This window comes from Aulostomus chinensis, chromosome 2 (genome assembly GCF_037954235.1).
Source record: "Aulostomus chinensis isolate RoL2024-O1b breed Wild chromosome 2, RoL_Achi_v1.0, whole genome shotgun sequence".
Lineage (NCBI taxonomy): Eukaryota > Metazoa > Chordata > Actinopteri > Syngnathiformes > Aulostomidae > Aulostomus > Aulostomus chinensis.
The window spans coordinates 4,504,293-4,522,723 of NC_141321.1; the positions used below are offsets into that span (position 1 = coordinate 4,504,293).

The 18,431-nt window shown below is 46.4% G+C and overlaps 1 protein-coding gene across 1 annotated transcript in view; it reads left to right on the forward strand.

Moving 5' to 3' along the window:
* Positions 1–18,431, forward strand: part of LOC147268842 (SH3 and multiple ankyrin repeat domains protein 2-like) — a 256,844-nt gene that overhangs the window by 77,475 nt on the left and 160,938 nt on the right. Inside the window, exons 3-6 of the mRNA XM_086223330.1 lie at positions 6,584–6,787; positions 8,029–8,100; positions 13,265–13,373; positions 17,171–17,322. Of these exons, the coding sequence (XP_086079456.1) occupies positions 6,584–6,787; positions 8,029–8,100; positions 13,265–13,373; positions 17,171–17,322 (537 nt within the window). The remainder of the gene's footprint in view (positions 1–6,583; positions 6,788–8,028; positions 8,101–13,264; positions 13,374–17,170; positions 17,323–18,431) is intronic.

Consider the following 18,431-nt stretch of genomic DNA (forward strand, 5'->3'; position numbering starts at 1 on the left):
GGGGGTGGAGCCTATCCCAGCTGACATTAGGTGAGAGGTGGGGTTCACCAGTCCGCCACAGGGCCATCAGAAGCAGTTAGGGGCTCAGTATCTTGCTCAAGGACACTTGGACATGGTCACCGGGGGAAGTGAGGATCAAACCAGCGACCTTGCTGTTGCTAGATGGCCACGCTCACTCTGAGCCATGCTGCCCCCTCCCTGGTTTGTATGTTTTATGAACTTAACCTGTGGGAACTTTGGTGGTACCGTCTTAGGTAGCAACACATGCATGAGCTGCACACATGTTTGTAAGGAAGCCCAATGTGTGCTACTGTATGTTTACTGTATGGGAAAATGGCACATTGTTGTCTTTGAGTGTGAAAAGTGGTTTCCCTCCTTTGGCAGCAGTTAGAGTACATGCTATATTTCCCTGTGGTAGTAAGCATGTGTACTGTAGCTGTCCATCATAGATAATACCTCACTGTCAGAGAAGCGTTTGATCCAGAGGTTCATCTCCAAAGACCAGCGGCGGTGGACCACACTGTAACTCCCTGTGAGTGAACAACTGGAGGCGCTGTTACAGGCTGTCCAGCAGAAATGTGCCTCTGCTGGGAACCTTTGATGTGTGTAGGTGTGTCCAGGGGGACAGTTCCAGATAGCTTTATACGATGTCCATGACAGTCCAGAGGGTTACAGAGCTTCCTCATCATGTGCTGGCAGAACAAAATATGACATAGGAAGAAAGAGAGGGAAGCAGGAAGTTGGCATGACGACTGCTTGGCAGAGCGCTGCTGTCAGCGGCCACCTGATGCCCTCTCTCCTGAGCTCCAGCCCTCATCCTGACTCGCCATCTCATTATGTCGTTGTGTCCTTTTAGTTTTATTTTTCATTTGGATCTTCTTCACCTCTCACAGATTTATGGTGAAAGTCCCTCCTGCTGGGTCTAACAGGTTGATTTCTACTGGAACATAAGGCGAAAGTGCCTCAGAGAATTAAGAGTGTGTGTGGTGACACTAGACGAGTCAGAGAGTGACGTAATTTTTGTAACATCTTTTTTGAGTGTTGGCGACCCCTGCACACTCTTACGGCTCCCACAACCTGTTCATCGAAGGGAGGTTTAACTGGTTGTCTACCGCCCTGGGAGCAGGCTTTGGGCTGCATTGCTTGCGATTTGCTTCTGCTTGTTGTCTTTGCACGCCTTCCTGTCAGGCGCAGATGAGAGTTTTCTCCTCTTTTGACTAATTTTGCAGTCACAGCAACAGCAGACCCAGATTATCTTCTTCATGGTCATCAACCTGTATCTTGAGGTGCCCATTTTGTGGCGATGGTGTGTGTTTGCATGTGTGTGTGTGTGTGTGTGTGTGTGTGTGTGTGTGTGTGTGTGTGTTCTATTGAGGCTAGGTCCTCCCAGTACAGTCCTGACCAAGAGTTGAACTCATGACTCTTGGATTTAGTTGGTTCAGTGGTTCCAGCTCTCACGTTGGTGTGTGTTTTATTGTCTGTGTGTTCACGTGTGCACTGAGCCCCCTCACATGTATGCCCTGATGCTCCTGATTTCACATTCATCAGTGAGCACTCATTGGTGCCTCTTGATCACATGACTGGGTCACACTTCAAAATCAAACTCGGCTGAATAATTCAAACGCACACAGGTCCTATGTCGACTGCATGCTCCTGAAAGCCTGTTTGTGTAGTCAGAGCATGTGTTTATGAAGAGGGATTCAGAACTTCCTCTATCTGACATGATGTTCTGCTAGGCTGGAAGTGATGAGTAGAACGTGGAGACTCTGAAGCAGCAGGAATCATGACTCTGTCCCCAAACACAGCAGGAACCAACATTTCTGACACTCGGTAGGAGGGAGGTGACACGATCAATCAATGACGGATGAATGATCGGTACAGAATCATGATCGACCGAAGCTTCGTATCAACGAGGTGTTGTTCAAATGGTACATGACGTCTAAGTATGTTGGGCTTTCATGGACACTCGAAGTGCCGTACACTATCGTCTCATTCACACGTCGAAGGTGGAGGCTGCCATGCAGGGAGCCGACCTGCTCATCAGCTTCTCAGTATTGATTCCAGCCCATTTAATCCTAGAATGCGAACATCAGGTGATTTTCACCCACGCGACTCTTGCCATGTCATTTTCTAGGCTCCCCCGTGGAATCGTTTTCATTTTATGTGACATTGCATATCGGGAAATTAAAGAGGAGTACTTCAATCTGGCACACATTGATGTACTTAAACATATCTTGATGAAAACCCGGGTAAAATATACCCGAGGTTAGTGATGGTGTTACTAATTTTAACGTTAGTGTTCGAGAGTGTGGGGTCAAACATGGCGTCTTAAAGTTCCCAACAAGTTCCCAAATATTTGACCATCTGTTAGTGAGTTATTCAGGCTAAAATGGCGGAGGCTTGTCATTGCTATACTACCTGGGTGCAAAACCTTCTATCAGGAAGGAATTATAATCCAACAGCACTCATTTTAGACAAAGCAGTTCAACTTTTTTGCTTTTGACAGAACTTGATGAAGACGACTGTGCTGCCTCCCAGCGTGAGGGCCTCTGGTTTGGCTCAACTATTTACAATACAGAAGTGCAGTATTTAGTGGCCTGTTCCATTGTGTAAAAGAAAACATTAAATATTTCAAACAAGTGTTAACCACAGACCTTAGTTCAGGCATTGAATTGAATCAAACACCCTTTGACTTTGAGACAATGGAGCAGGGTGTTCAACTTCCTCATTGCTGCGCCTCTCTGTTGGCCAGCAGGAGGAAGACACAAAGAGCTCTGCTTTACCTAACAGGCGAAAAAAAACATAAAAACGAAAATGAGTAAAGGTCTTTTAGTGTGCAGTGGTTCTTTTTCTCTCCCTGTTATTTAAAAGTTCCTGCTACCTACCAGCACCTGGAAGTCACACTGGCTTTGCACGGGGAGCTGCGTGTTTTTTGAGGCGTATCAGACACAAAGACCTGCACCAGGAGAAGATGGAGATCATCTTCATCTTTGATGCAGCGCAAAGCATCTGTGTCTTTGGCCAAGAAGAAAAGGGTCCAAAGTCAACAGAGAAGCTGCATTTGACGAAATAATCACTTCTTTCATATTGAGCTTGTAGGTACTACGAAGGCATGTGACAGTCAGAAACATGATCCGTGGAATACTCTATTTGTGTAGGTTGAATTCATATAATTGAGCATACAGATACTTTTAAAATAATTGTTCTCAGTGCATTTGAGTTGAATCCAGACCCTTGGAGGTATAAAGACACATTTTACAGATGAATAACAAATAATAGAGTCAACATTTAAAGTTACCATTTTGATTTGATACATTTAAGTGCACCACCACCACGTGGACCAGTGAAGGCTTGTGACTGGAAGGTCGTCCGTTTAATCCCTGAAGCGCCAGGATGCATCTACACATTCTAACCATGTTGGGAGGACTGAGATGTGTCGTATTTGACACATATATTGATAATAGGGTCATCAAATTAACTGATTAATTTATCTTTAAAAAAAAAAAGCATCCATGACGCTGGACCCCACGAGTGCATTCAGCTTGTGGACGGGGGGCTGTAATACGCCTTGGCTGCATCGAATCTGACAGAAATTAAAATTCGTTTCTGACCGCTAAAATTCCATCCATCGTCATCTTCCGCTTATTCCTTACTAGTAAGGGTCGCGGGGGGGTGGAGCCTATCCCAGCATCTACGGGTGAGAGGCGGGGTTCACCCTGGACAGGTCACCAGTCCATCGCAGGGCCAACATACAGAGACGAACAACCATTCACACTCACATTCATACCTACGGTCAGTTTAGAGAATCAATCAGCCTCGTCCCCAAATTGATGTCTTTGGACTGTGGGAGGAAGCTGGAGTACCAGAGAGAACCCAGCAGGAACAGGGAGAACATGCAAACTCCACACAGAAAGATCCCGTGCCCGAGCCAGGACTCGAACCCGGAACCTTCTTGCTGTGAGGCCACAGTGCTGACCACTGCACCACCGTGCAGCCTGCTAAAATTGATCTTTTCATTTTTTTCACACATTTACCAACATGTATTTAAACTGAAATCATTGAAATGCTTCTCATGGTCAACATATATGCAACTGAGTTTGATAAATCAATGCAGACATGTAATCAATTAGAATACATTTGTAATTGATTGACAGCCCAAGTTAAAAACACAATTTGCCGTGCAATTTTGCCACACACAACACACTTAATGTTTGCTTGAGTCTCACTCAATTCCTTCAATTCGCTTGTGACAAATGTGTTGATACAATACATGCAGAACATGAATATTTGTTGTTGGAGGCATTGGGAGATCCTGATGTCATTATTTTCCTTTCCTTTTCCTCATAAGGGATTTAATTACTCAAAGATGCCTTATAATTTCAGTACATTTAAAGTATGCCTCCTCTCTGTGGATAGACAAATGTTATATTCCCCCCCCCCCCCCCCCCCAAAAAAAACAAACCAGGACAGGACGTGAAAACAGGGCATGTACTGGGACATTAGGACATTCGGTCACCCTCATTTATTCAATGCATATGTATTGGAACCTCAATAATCTCCCACTCAGCCGAAACAGCATGTTTGTCTTCACGTTCAGAGAGATGGCACAGCAGTGTCACCTCCTCCATTAATTAAATCTGGCGTCACACCGACAGGATCGGTCAGGATTGCAGTTGATGATATTTACTCATCAGAAAAGGTCACATCCAGGTTCCTTCAGTGAAAGTGTTTGGAGTGAAGCAGACTAATCTGAGTGGGCGGCGTGGCTCAGGGGTAGAGTGGCCATCTAGCAACCAAAGGGTCGCTGGTTTGATCCTCGACCCCGGTGACCATGTCCAAGTGTCCTTGAGCAAGATACTGAACCCATAATTGCTCCTGATGAGTAGGTTGGCACCTTGCATGGCAGCCTCCACCATCAGTGTGTGAGTGTGTGTGTGAACGGGTGAATGAGACGACACTGTAAAGAGCTTGGAGTGCTGCTAAGGTAGAAAAGCGCGATATAAATTGAGTCCATTCACTGTTTCAGCCCCATTTATTGTGTTTGATATGATTGGGTCACTGTTGTCAGTGGAGAGTGACTTGTGGTTTTACTGTCTGGTGTTGCAGCAACTTCAGTGCGCTCTGTGTGTAGAGGACCTTTTCACAGCAGCCGTTTGGAGTTGTCATGCAGGGTAAACACAGGTGTGGTTAATGATGTTAAAGATGGCCTCATTCCATTCAGGATCGCAAACTGGCTCCCTTGAATTTTGTTTGCAAGGCAGCTGGATTTATGAGCTCACGATTTCATGGGCAAACCATCTTTCCAGGCTTCAATGTATATTTTTGTGCAAAGTTGTCCAGTGCAGCGTCCCTCGGGGAGACGCAGGCGTGGCTTTTGTGTGATGACAGCCAGGAGCGGCAGATTGCTCAAGAGGAGGTTAGCATCAATGCCATGTGTGGCATGGGTATTTCTTCTTATAAAGAAGAACAGGGAATGCCTCTAAAGGTGTTTGAAGATGTTTTTGCTCCTCCTCCACACCAGTTTGGGATCTGATTGGTTGAAGTTGTCCTGTTTCGGACAGACGGTTCATCCAATCGCCTGTCAACTATTTGTTGGAAACGTCTGGGCTTTTCCAAACAGTTTTGATTGGCGACTTTTTCATTTACAAACCCGCCATCTGATGCGTCTAATTATTTTGATACGTGTTACATTGATACCAAAGGGGCCTTTACTTTGAAAAGCAGTTCCCATGAAATGTAAAACTTTTTTTGAAAGTTTCGCTCCTGATGAGGAGAAAGCAGTAATGGCAGCTGATGGAAATTTGCCAATGCATTAAACCGGCAGCAGAAAAGACGGTGGTATCAGTCCAAACAGCCCCACCAGATGCCAGACATCTGTTTCTGTACACTTTCAACTCTTCGTCTTCCTATTGTCTTCTTCACTTCTGTGCCCACACCACGCCAGGCGAGAGGATTACGGTGGGGCCAAGTTCACATACTGCTCATCCCTCAGCCTTTATCACAGACGAAGGGGCTCCTATCACCAGCTGAGCAGCGCATGCAGCTGACTCACAGACACCTCCTGAATGCCACAGCGCATCTCCCATAATCCTCCATGAGTCAGACGAGGCCACAAAATCCTACATTGTGTGTTTTTTCACTCCAGGCAAGGTAGGACTGAGCAATGCCAGGAGCAGCAGGGTCATGTCAATAACATTTCAACAACTATTTAGCATATACAGTAGCATTGTTCCAAACAGCCTGGCGGCACTGTTTCACAGGGGGGCTGTTTGTGGTAACTGGGGTGGGATTTGTGTTATTAAAGAGCCAATTTAGATGAGTCTGAACTATGAGAATTGGCCACCATTGTCCCTGTGATTCCTCTCAAACCCTCTCATCAGTCTTATGTTCCAACCTATTTGCATCTGTCAGTCAAAAGTTGGAGGTCCAACTGAAAAGTCTGTCACAGCACAAGCCGGTGATGTTGCATTGTGGAAGATGAAGGTGGAACTTGCGTTGATTGCTGTGCCTGCCAGGCGGCTCCCCATTCATCACCCTAATTCTCTAATTCTCAATTTCTCCTCTACTCCCTAAACCCCTCCAGAAATGCATGCGGTTCAACCCGGATGCAACAGTCTGGGTTGCCAAGCAGCGGATCCTGTGTACACTCAATCAGAGCCTGAAGGATGTGCTCAACTACGGCCTTTTCCAGCCTGCCAGCAGCGGGAGGGATGGCAAGTTCCTGGATGAAGAGCGCGTCCTCCGGGAGTACCCCCAGCCAATCAGCAAGGGTGTCCCGTGTTTGGAGGTACACTGTGTGTCTTAACTCTGCCGTCCACAGTATCCCTGCATGACTGAAACTTAAGTGCATTTAGATCCCAGTCTGAAGCTCATCACAGGCAGTTAAATTTACTTACTAATTTTACTTTTCTTTCATTTATTTAATAATTGTTTCTCCTACACACCTTAGCTAACAAGGCCAGTGGTTCTCAACCAGTCTAGTCCAGGAAACTGTGCTGAGGGCTTTACCCTGAAAGAAGCTCATATTTGCTGCTTCTCAGCTCCGTTTTAACACATGTAAACACTCAATGGTTTTAAGAACGTTACTATGAAATAGCCATTGAAATAAAGGCTTTATTTTTGTGCATGTTTTCAGCCACAAGCATCGTTGTACATCACGCAAGGACCTGATGCATTTCAGCACGTAAACCTTCCACCTCTGAGTAACTCCTGGCACACTTAGAATGTGATTCCTCTCCCAAAAAGTGTGTTTTGCCTGACAAGCACTCACAAATAGGTCACCTGAGCAAGACCTCTCTGTGACTCTAGAGGGCAGAAAAGGCCAGCCATTTAAATTGACTGTAGCTTGACTCTAATTCTCATTTTGGATTAAATCCTGACCATGAAACTAGTCATTTCACGGGGTTTTGTGACACTTTTTTCACTGTTTTTGTGGCATCTTGGGCTTGATCCCCAGGCAGTTCTCTTCCTGTAGAGGAACAATTTCTGTCAGGATTTTTTCTGAGCTGCAAACAATCCATGACTGAGAATGTTGAGGAAAAGGTTCTTTGTTTCCAAATCTAATTTTATTTAGTTGGAATGAAATATGGGCGCAGGTGGAGCAGTGGTCTTCACTGTGGCCCCCCAGCAAGAAGGTTGTGGGTGGAGCCCCGGCTGCAGCACGGGGTCTTTCTGGGTGAGTCTCCATGTTCTCCCTGTTCCTGCTGGGTTCTCTCTGGTACTCCAGCTTCCTCCACAGTCCAAAGACATCAAGAGGGACCAGGTTAATCCAGACTCTAAATTGACCATAGGCGTGGCTGGGAGAGCCAATGGTTGTCTGTCTCTATGTGTTGGCCCTGTCATGGACTGGTGACCCGTCCAGGTTGAACCCTGCCTCTCGCCAGCTCCCTCGGACCCTTAACAGGATAAGCAGTAGGATGGATGGATGGATGGGTGGAATAAAATATAAAAGAACAGGAGCTTTGCTAGACCTGCTGTTTTGCTGTGGTCCTTTTTTTTAAAAATAATTTGTCTTGTCTGACCCCACAGTTCCGCTATAAGAGCCGTGTCTACAGGCAACCCAATATGGATGAGAAGCAGATTGCCAAACTTCATACGAAGGTAAGGATTCCTCCATGAAACACAGATACACACAAAATGACAAGTCATTTCCATTTAAACTAAATTCAGGGTTCTAAAACATTCAGTGGCCTTCAAACAGAGGAAGGATTTATGTTCCAAGTCTGACTGTTTACAGGAAGTGGTTATGCAAATGCAGCAATCAACACCACATCACCTAGACATGTTTATTCCTGCTTCTAACTCACAGACAGCAGGCATCATTCACTTCCTGAGCTTGTATGAAATTCAGCGAGTGGATAAAAAATACACTCAAAAAAGATTCAGTAATCTGGAACCTTTTTTTTGGGTGTGCCAGAGGATTTTCTCCCTGAAATGACCAACCTCACAGAAACAGGGTCGTCAACAAGCAAGTTTTTTTTTCCATTTCTGATTTTAAATTCAAATAAATTCAAGAGGAAGGTGTTACTGTGCCACCCACCGCAGGAATGCTTCTCAAAAAAGGTGCTACCAACCTTGAATAAAAACGGATCCTCATTGGTTCATTTATGGGGAACTAAACCAGCCTTTTCAGATGAAACCAGAATTTTGTGTTTCTGCCGCTCTGCTTGTGATTGACGCAGCCTCAGATGCTGACATTTTAGTACAAATACCTGATTTCTACTCTTTGGGTCAAACATATGCAGAGCAACTGCCCTTCACTTGTTGAAACATGGCTCCTGCAATTGAATGAGGCTGTTGGCTGACACAGGAGCAGGTGATGTCATGAAGCCAGCTGTCATTGCCAACCAAGAGCTCGCCCCTCCCCTTACTTGCAGATGATGGGGAGTTGTTTGGCCCTCTTACTGCTCCAGAGCAAACAGCCTCGTCTACCAGAGGTAGAAGATCCTGTTAAAAATGATTCTGAAAGGTCTTTCCCACTGACAGGGAGCAGGTTTGGTGCCTGTTAACCAACAATAGTTTAAATGGTTCTGAGCATTCTCACTTTTAGTTTTGCTAACTGTGATGACATGTACCCCTCCTCCCTCCCTCCCTCCCTCCCTCCCTCCCTCCATCCTCCCCATCTCACAGCAGTGTTAGAAACGAGTGATGAATGCGTGTGACCGCGTGTGCCTTGAGTGGTCTGAGGCTCAGCATCGCATCAGCTGCGTGTGAGCGGTGTAATGAATGAATGGGATTTTTGATCAGGTCTCAGCTGGACTGGTCTCATCTATCGAGTCTGTACGTTAGCAACTGAGTTTCGTTGGTGACCCACATGTTCTCCAGCTGTGGCTGGGGCATTCATGCAGGTCCAACACCCTCCACCTCCAACACCAGGGTTCAGCTCCAAACAGGTGTGAATCTGGCCCAGTGTGGTTGACAGAACCATTGCTGTTTCGTGTGATCGAGATCCACTTGTGAACAATGCACCTTTGTTGCTCTAAGATGGCTCCCAGGCTCTCTGCACCTTGGTCCAGCTTCAGACAACTTCGGTTGTGAGGCAACTGTTCTTCTCCTCCTCGTCTCAACAGCAGACGGAACCTTTCATCCCTCTGACTCTCGCATGGAAGAGAAATAGACTGTTCAGTGGGACAAGCTTGAATACAGGGATGTTTGCACCACATGCTTATGGAGGAGAGGTCCGCCGCCTTCCTGCCCTGCAGCTTCCTCAGCCCCTCCCTGCTAGTTCCAGCAGTGTTGACCTTTTAACTGTTTTTCAAAATTGCAGTGGGTGGCGCCAGGCTCAGACCAGAAGGGTTAGTTAGTCGTTAAGGTAGGAGTGTTTGCTGCTTGTCTCTTTTGTCTTGCCAGTTCCAACATTTGACCCCTCCTTCGTTCCATTTCTGTTCCTCCCTCATGAGTCACAGTAAATTGATACAGTAATTTGAAGATTTTTACCCTCTGCATGACTGAGGACGGCTCGCTCTGGGCTGCTGTCCCATAGCTACTGTAGTCCTGTAGCGCAGCCAAAGAATAAGTGTTTCTGGCAACTCTCTGTAGACTAGGAAACTGTCTGACAGCTGCTGTAGTTCTACACCCAAATTCAATACAGGAGAGGGGACAGGCCTGGAAAGGAAGGAGGAAAAACTGAAAAGCATAAAAGACAAAAGCTGAATAAAGGTGGAGTCGGCAGATGAATACACCCTTGCAAACATGTTTATGTTCATGTGGAATTTCAGAACTTGTTTCATATTATTTTCTGATAAAGATTTATTTAGGATATAAAATTGTTTCTCATCTTTGGCCTGATCGAACCATCTGGAGCGAATCCTGTTTGCCAGTGCAGTCTGGTGTTCTGTGGTTGGTTGGAGCTCCCTCTGATTCAACCAATCAGCTGTCAGCCTCGCACCCTGTTTCAGAGAAGACTGAGAGAGAGGCCACCATTCTCAGATTCACCAGGGCAACTACACTCACTCTCACACACACACACACACACACACACACACACACACACACACACACACACACACACACACACACACACACACACACATCAAGGTGGATGTCTAAACAGCAGCACACCATATGGTCGAGCTCTGTTTAGATCAGCCAAGGCTGAATTTATATGAACGCACTGTCACTCTCTTGATCATTCAGTTGTAAAATTAGGAAACTAAGGCGGCCCGGTGGAGCAGTGGTCCTCACTGTGGCCCCCCAGCAAGAAGGTTGTGGGTGGAGCCCCGGCTGGTGCACGGGGTCTTTCTGGGTGAGTCTGCATGTTCTCCCTGTTCCTGCTGGGTTCTCTCTGGTACTCCAGCTTCCTCCACAGTCCAAAGACATCAAGAGGGACCAGGTTAATCCAGACTCTAAATTGACCGTAGGCGTGGCTGGGAGAGCCAATGGTTGTCTGTCTCTATGTGTTGGCCCTGCCATGGACTGGTGACCTGTCCAGGGGGAAGGCTGCTGGGAGAGGCTCCACCCCCACCACCCTCAACAGGAGAAGAGGGAGAAGATGGAGGGATGGATGATGGAGGGATGGATGGATGGATGGATGATGGATGGATGGATGGAAATTAGGAAACTAATAAAAATGTTGAATATTACTTAGTTGAATCTTTTAGTTTATGCAATTTTGAAGTCTTTCAGCTCGGATTTTCTAAGTCTATCTACTGGATCTGGAATGATGGTGTAGTTGCAATTGTGATATCTGGTGCATCCTTTCTGAATAAAGCGCGGAGAGTTTATCCCAGGGGTGAAAGTGAGTCGGAACGGGCCGGAACACAGTTCCCGTAAAATATTCACGGCCGAAACAGAGTTCCGTTTAAAAAAGGAGGAGAAGGGAGCTGTCAAAATCCCCTATTAAATAAAGAGAACGACGTCTGGAGGCGGTTTCACACTGAACGCGGCCGACACGGTGCGCTGTGTGGGGTGGGGCGCAAGCACGCGCAGCGCTGCCGAGTTGCTGGGCTTGGTTTGCGGTCATGTGACGTCACAGCGCGCCCACATACACAATGAATGGAGCCTGCGCCTTGCGCGTTCTGTGTGAAACCGCCTTGACTCGGAGTCGTGCCCATGAGCGCATGTCCGCATGCGAGGCGTTTCTGGTTGGCTGACAGACGGACACCTGGGTCACGTTACTAGCATTGTTAGTTCTGATTGGTTAAAACCACACTGTTCTGCTTTCACAGAACGAAAAAAAGAGAAAGAAAACAAAATGGAGGGCAAAACCAAATTAGTGACTGTTCTTGAAATTTTCCACGTTCTGTGTCGTGTCTCTCTCTGTAAAGTGTGAACTGATACTTTGCTAAATAAATCATGGAGTGACATTGATGATCTGTGTTTCCATGTCTGCCTGTTCCCTGTTGTCAGCACTGGAGAGGGCAGTGACTGCACAAAGCAGTTTTCAAAGCATTTCCAGGGGTCGCGCGGGAAGGGCGGGGCTGTGGGGGCTGCAGCCGTGTGGGGAACAGACACCCGAAAACTGTCATAAAAATCACCCACAACCAATTAAAAACCGTAAAACTTCAGCGGCGGCGCGCACCCTTTGGCCGTGTGCTTTTTTTTTAACGCACGTCCAAAGTTCCGGCAAGACTTTTAAGCCACTTTCACCCCTGGTTTAGCCCCCCCCCAACATGTTCCTTCAGTGGTGGTGGCCCCGAACATGAAGGTATGACCTGTATTTCTGTAGCCGTTTCATCCTCAGTCAGTTGTTGCTAGTTTTGCTGGAATGGGCTGTGGTTCTGACGATAACGGCGCCATCCTCAGGTACGGGGGTCTGATTGGCTGGCTTGCAACATTCACAGTTTGAAAATAGGGATGATAGAAATGGTGTTCATCTGATCTGACCCACTTTATCAGAGCAAACGAGTAAGTCATTATTCACAGTTTAATATGAAATGTATTAAAATGAAATGGTCTGACTTTGGTGTGGATCTGTACCTTTTGTTGTTGTCGTTATAAAAACACATCAAAGATAATCAGATAATCAATGAAATGAAGGCTGTGATTAATGCGATCACATTGATGAAGTGGTGAGGACATGAGATTCACAAGAAACAAAGCAGCTACTAAAAGAAAGGCAACCAAAGCATCTGAGCATGGATCTGCAAGACCAGAGATGTACCTTCTTTCTTTCTTTCAAAACAGGTTTTATGTTTGCACAAATGACCAGAATGTCTCACACAGACGAACCATATCAAGGTACCTTCTTCTACTGAACTGGCCAGGACTTTGTAGTGAACCTGGATTTGGATCAGGACCTGAACAGTGACAACAAAGTGATGAAGTCTCTCGACCCTTTAGCCTCATTCCCACCCATGCGCCTGCTTTTCCTCCTATCTGTTATTTTATTGCTACCCATTGTCTTGATCGTCTTTTGCTATCTCATTCTTCTCTTTCATTTTCTCCTCCTCTCCTTTGGGGAGCTGCTCTCTTATCTATTTTTATCCTGCGGCCTGGAAAGAAACAGACAGGAACAGAACAGAAAAGAGCTTCCATTCCACTCAGCACTCGCCACACTCTGAATCCTGTCATCTCCCCTCCTGGGCTTCCCAGTTTCAGTACCCTTTTATTCTGCCTCATATTATAGCAGCAAGTCTCCCTCCGTTTCCCATTCCTGAACACACCTTTCACCCTCAGGTATGCTTAAGCGCCTGCACCTCCCTCAGCCTCTATTTCAGTCGCTCTACAGCTTAGAGGCCCTATCCTGTCCTTTTCTTTTTCAATGCCACCACTTTGTGTTCTTTCTTCTCACTGTAAAAGCTTTTTCTCTTCTGTGGCTGCGCAGGCCAATCTGAGGAAGTTCATGGACCTCATCCAGCATAATCAGGTGGACAAAGTGATGAAGATGTTGGAAAGAGGCTTCGATCCCAACTACCATGACAGCGAGACTGGTGGTGAGGCTGCTTCCCAGCACGCGAGCATCAACAACAAACACAAGCAGACCAGGACATCACGCTGACTGTGAAGGACACACACACACATGAACGTTTGGATTTTTATGTATTCAGTTTTTCTTTTCTTTTTTTCTTTGCCCTGTTTTTTTTTAAGCAAATGCTGGCATTCATAGATGAAACACAAAAGCTGAAACAAAGAAAAAGTGGAGTAAGCAGTTATTCCTTTCCCCAGAGTCCCATTCCCACAATCTGACCATCAATAATCCCAATTTATGCCAAGTACAGTACCAGTAAAGGTCCTCTGTCATTCTAAATATAAAACTCTCACAGTGGCCCTCATTTATCAGACAAGCGTACAACAGCAAAGCCCGTGAGGTCATTCCCACACGGATCTCAGCATTCATGTACACATTCATGACGGTCGTGGAGGCTACGATCAAATCTCCCGTCTGATCTGAGATGGTTTACACACCTTTTCAGATCAGTGCGACCTGGCGGGCGGTCAGAGGGTCGCTCAGAGGATGTCCTTACAGTCACACACAGCTAGACGACGAGTTAAAGTGGGCCTCAACTGAGAGGCAGTCGTCTTTGAGGCAGATGCAATATTTGACAAGCCTCTGCAGAATTCGTCTTAGCATTGCTCAGATCTGAGGGTTGGAGGGTTCGGGCTGAGGGTCAGCTGAGGTAGCTGCAGATTTGCCTCAGGTATATTTGGGGAAAAGTCCCGAGCAGTGAAAGATGCACAGCCAACAGAAGGAGCCTTTGAAAGTTTAGTCTCAGAGTTGACAAGAAATATCTGTTCATTTCTTTAGTACTAATTAATTGTGGCAGACAGCATGTACTGGTACTCCAGAACACTCTCACGCCAGGCAAGGTGGGAGACTTCCGGCTCGTTGTTTCACCATCTACATGCTATGCCTGTGTTTCGTCTGATGCTGAGTGTCCAGGTTCGGTGCAACTGAGTGTAGGTGCAGAAGTTGCAAGTAGCACAGGGAGTTGATTACTGAGGGTCGTTAAGCCTGCAGGATCAATTTGACCAGTGGTGAGAAGATCCATGTAAACATTACAAAGACGAGGTAGTGGCCGTTCAGGTCTGGAAAGGGTCCAGCACTGGAGGAGAGACCACACAGACATTCAGGTTGGACACCTGGATTCCATACGGCTGCTCTGAGGGTTCAGGTACAAACAGGAAGCCGACTGTGTTGATCATGTTGAGGGCAGAGGGTTGATATAGTCAGCTGAATACTGCAACCACTGACGACTGCCGTCTTACCAGAGTGGTTGACACGATAGTAGATGAAGCCCAAAAGCGCTCCAAACACTGGACTCCAGGTGGTCTGGAGATCACCACAAGAGTCTGCTTTTTCTGGATCAGGGAGTTGTAGCGACAGGAGCAGGTTTCATTCCCAGAGACTAAAATGAGCTCCATTTAAATTGCTAAATTTAGCAGGATTTATTGTAAAAAGGGCATTTTACAGGTCAGATTAAGTACAGCCTTACAGAGCTGGGTGCCCCCCCGCCCTGTGTCGTGGCCTGAGCAGCACAAGACGACAGCCCCACGCCCGCTAACCCAAAAACTCACTAACACCAAATAATGCCCTGCTTTTTCCTGCAGTTGGAGCAGCTGTAGCCGGCTTTCAGCCCCAGGCCATGTGACCCTGCAGTAGACACAGATATTCATGGGCTCTGCTCTGGTCAGCAGTGATGGTAACACAAAATGTGGTCATTTGCGTCCAACGAAACACTATCACTGTCCTCCATGCTGCCTTGACTGCCGCTCCCAGAGATTGTACCCAAACTCAGTCTGCTACATTTCAGTGACAGCTTTGTCAAGACGATTGACTTCTTTCAGGGCCATTGAATGTTACACACCCAAAAAAGACAGGAAGCACCTCATCCACTCACACTGGCTTTAAGGCAGGTTGAAAAATCAGAAGGCAAGGAGTCCAAGTAAAGTTTGGGGGATTTATATTTCCTTTTAATGATGAAGCAAAATAATTCGTGTCCACGTAGTTTATTAAGTGAATGAAGGAAGGACTACACGAGGAAGAGGGTGGACTTGGCTCATGCATCAGCAACACTGGTCACTCATGTTGGGTTTTGGAGGAGAATCCAGCTGAATGAGTGACTGTCAAGGTTTTGACTCCCTGCATGGAGGAGGAGGAGCGCTGAGCTGGGTTAACAGCTGTGTTTCTTGAGGAGGATCCTTTTAGTACAACAGTGTTTTCCTGGCGTGGCGACATAGTGGTCAGCACTGTGGCCGCAAGACGGTTCTGTGTCGGCTTTGATGTGTAGGTTCCCTCTGGGTAGTCTGGCTTCCTCCAGTCCAAAATTATGAGTGAATAAAGGAGAATTGGACCCTGCATTGCTCGTAGGTATGAATGAAAGTGTAATTGGCCATCTGTCTCAAGGAAGCAGCCCAGTGCCGGACTGGCAACCTGTCCAGGGTGACCCCGCCTCTCGCCCAGTGACAGCTGGGATTGGTCCACTCCTCTGTGACAGGAGAAGCGACCTACACAGTGGATGAACGGACATTCTCACATTTAGATTAGCCTCCCAAATTTAAGAATCAAAAAGATTTGTATTTTGAAGCTTCGAATAAACATTTACAACTTCGGTGCTTTTGACTTGAACTGAGCAGTCAGGCTGACAGCTTCCTTATAAGCGTTTTATGAATTTGTCAAAGGCGTCTCAGTGGAGCAGGTGCACTTAGCACAGCTTTATCAGAAGAACAGGTCTGCTGAGGCAGCTGAAGGTGAGGCTGAGAGGAGGAAGGGTTATTAACCAGAGAATTGTGCTTATCTTAATGGGCTGTGAGAGTTGTTGTTAAATGAATGCCCCCCTCCTGTGGGAGTGGGTTCTGCAGATGAAGGCTCCTGCTACCGTGTTCTTACTCTTCTATCCAGCTGTCCAGCAAAAGCTTCTCATGTGATGAAGAATTGTAATAAAGCACTCCTCCTGTGGCTTGCATCTGCACACAGGCAGATCAGGGTCCAGGGGGTTCCCTGTTGTAATTGCTGCTATGCCTTGTTTTGTCTGAGCTTCATTCCCTGCACAGCTTTTGAACACCCTCAAATATATACCTGAAAAGGTGTAGCTTGATGGAGGCACGTGTGCTGTCACATGTGGCTTCCATTCCTGTAATCATGGTTATAGACTTCCCCCAAATAGAAAAAACCCCAAATGCCATTGTAATGAACGGGGGTGTGGGGGAAAAGGACAAGCCCACTCAGCAGTCAGACCACCTTGTGTCAGTGCAGCTTGGCATGTCACATGTGACTATCTCTGAAATAACCACGACAAGAGAAGAGGTCCGGCCATGCCTCTTAAGTGGTTCGGGAAACAACTGTGTGAAGGAAGTTCACTAAAAACTGCAAGTTCTGTTCTGTGCTGCTGTTGTGAAAGAAATACAAAAGTAAATCCAGACCGATACGCAGATAACAGCAAAGAAAAGGGTCGCTTTCCTGCTCACGTGGCTGCTTACTTAACATCAGCATCATACGACTGAATGATCTCCAGCACGCAACTCAGCAGTGCCAACAGGAAAAGGGCAACAAAGCAAAGTTTTCCCAGGAGGATTGCTACAAGTGGACAGACGCTCGGTCCCTGGAGTCCACCGTTTTACTCGAGCTTAGTCAAATTACCGTTTACATCTCAAAGTGTTGAGGGATTTTTTTTCAGAAACAACCAGAATTTGACTCAACTGTGTGAAAAGCAAAATTGCGGAATATGCCTTTATCATTAGCAGGCTGTGTACTTTCTATTGCAATGACTTCTGTGTGACCGTGCTTCTCCAGAGAGTCCACTCACGTTTGCCGCTCATCTGGACAATGTAGTGGAGTTGATCAAGGTGCTGAAGAATGGAGGAGCTCACCTGGACTACAGAGCCAAAGACGGCATGACTGCCCTCCACAAAGCTGCGCGCTCCAAGAACCAGGTTGCACTCACGGTAAAAGAACCTGTCACACCCCCTTCGTCACTGACTCACACCCGCTTACACCTGCATCATGGCTGGATTTCTTGAAGTCAGAGTCAAAGCTGAGCTTGATTCGAAGAGCTTGACAACCTTCATGCAACATGAGCAACATCAAACGTGGCTGCGCACACATCTTTCACTTGCAGCGTAATGAGGTGATGAAAGGAGGGTGCTTCTGGCTCTTCCAATCAAGTGTCAGCTTCAGCTGTCTGTTACTCCGGATGAGCGACAGCACGCAGAGTCAGACCCCTCAGGTGGACTGGCGCTGTCTGAACAACCACTTGCATAATTGGTGTTTTTAGCCTTCATCTCATCAAGTATTATGTTTACCAGCTATGGTGTTTTAATGAGTTTTCCTGACTTTTGCTGCAGATTAAATCACTTCGTAGCGTTTAAGTGTCAAACGTTGGAAGAATGAATGAATTTTTTTAACATGTTGCATAAATGAAAATAAGTGAAAAGCAAACAGGTTCAGGACAAAACTAAATTGAGGAAGAAAACCAACAAAGTGCAGGAAGCAATATACAGTCTCTTAAATAGTGAACCCACACCGAGGAAATTCAAAAAACCTGAACAAATACTACCTGCTTGAAAAGGAGCAATTTAATACACCATAATTCAAACAATGAGCACAACAAGACAGACAAGAGTGGATGGACTGTGTAGAACGTCACGTACTGGAACCCCCGCAGAGCGACTGGTGCCATCTTCACACTTTGAGTCACGCGGTCCATTTAGAACGTCTGTCAAAGCCACACAAAGAGATGATTTCTCGACATTCAAGTAAGCAGAGGGCTGCCTGCAAGTAGGGCTACCAGCCTGGCCGATGCTGCGGTGACTTCCTCACCTAGAAAATAGCAATCGAATCATGCAATTGAAATTCGATCCACTTGGTCTGACAGTATTTTCAGTCTAAAATGCGTGATTATTTATCCGTCCTAAAGTTACGAAGAGCCAATCACAAGTAGCCTGTGCTGCAGACAGAGCATGCAGAGATGCCTCCCTCCCACCAGCCCACGAGGGTGGAATGTCAAGGGCTTTAATATGCAACCCATTATGTTATGATAACTTTTTATTAGATA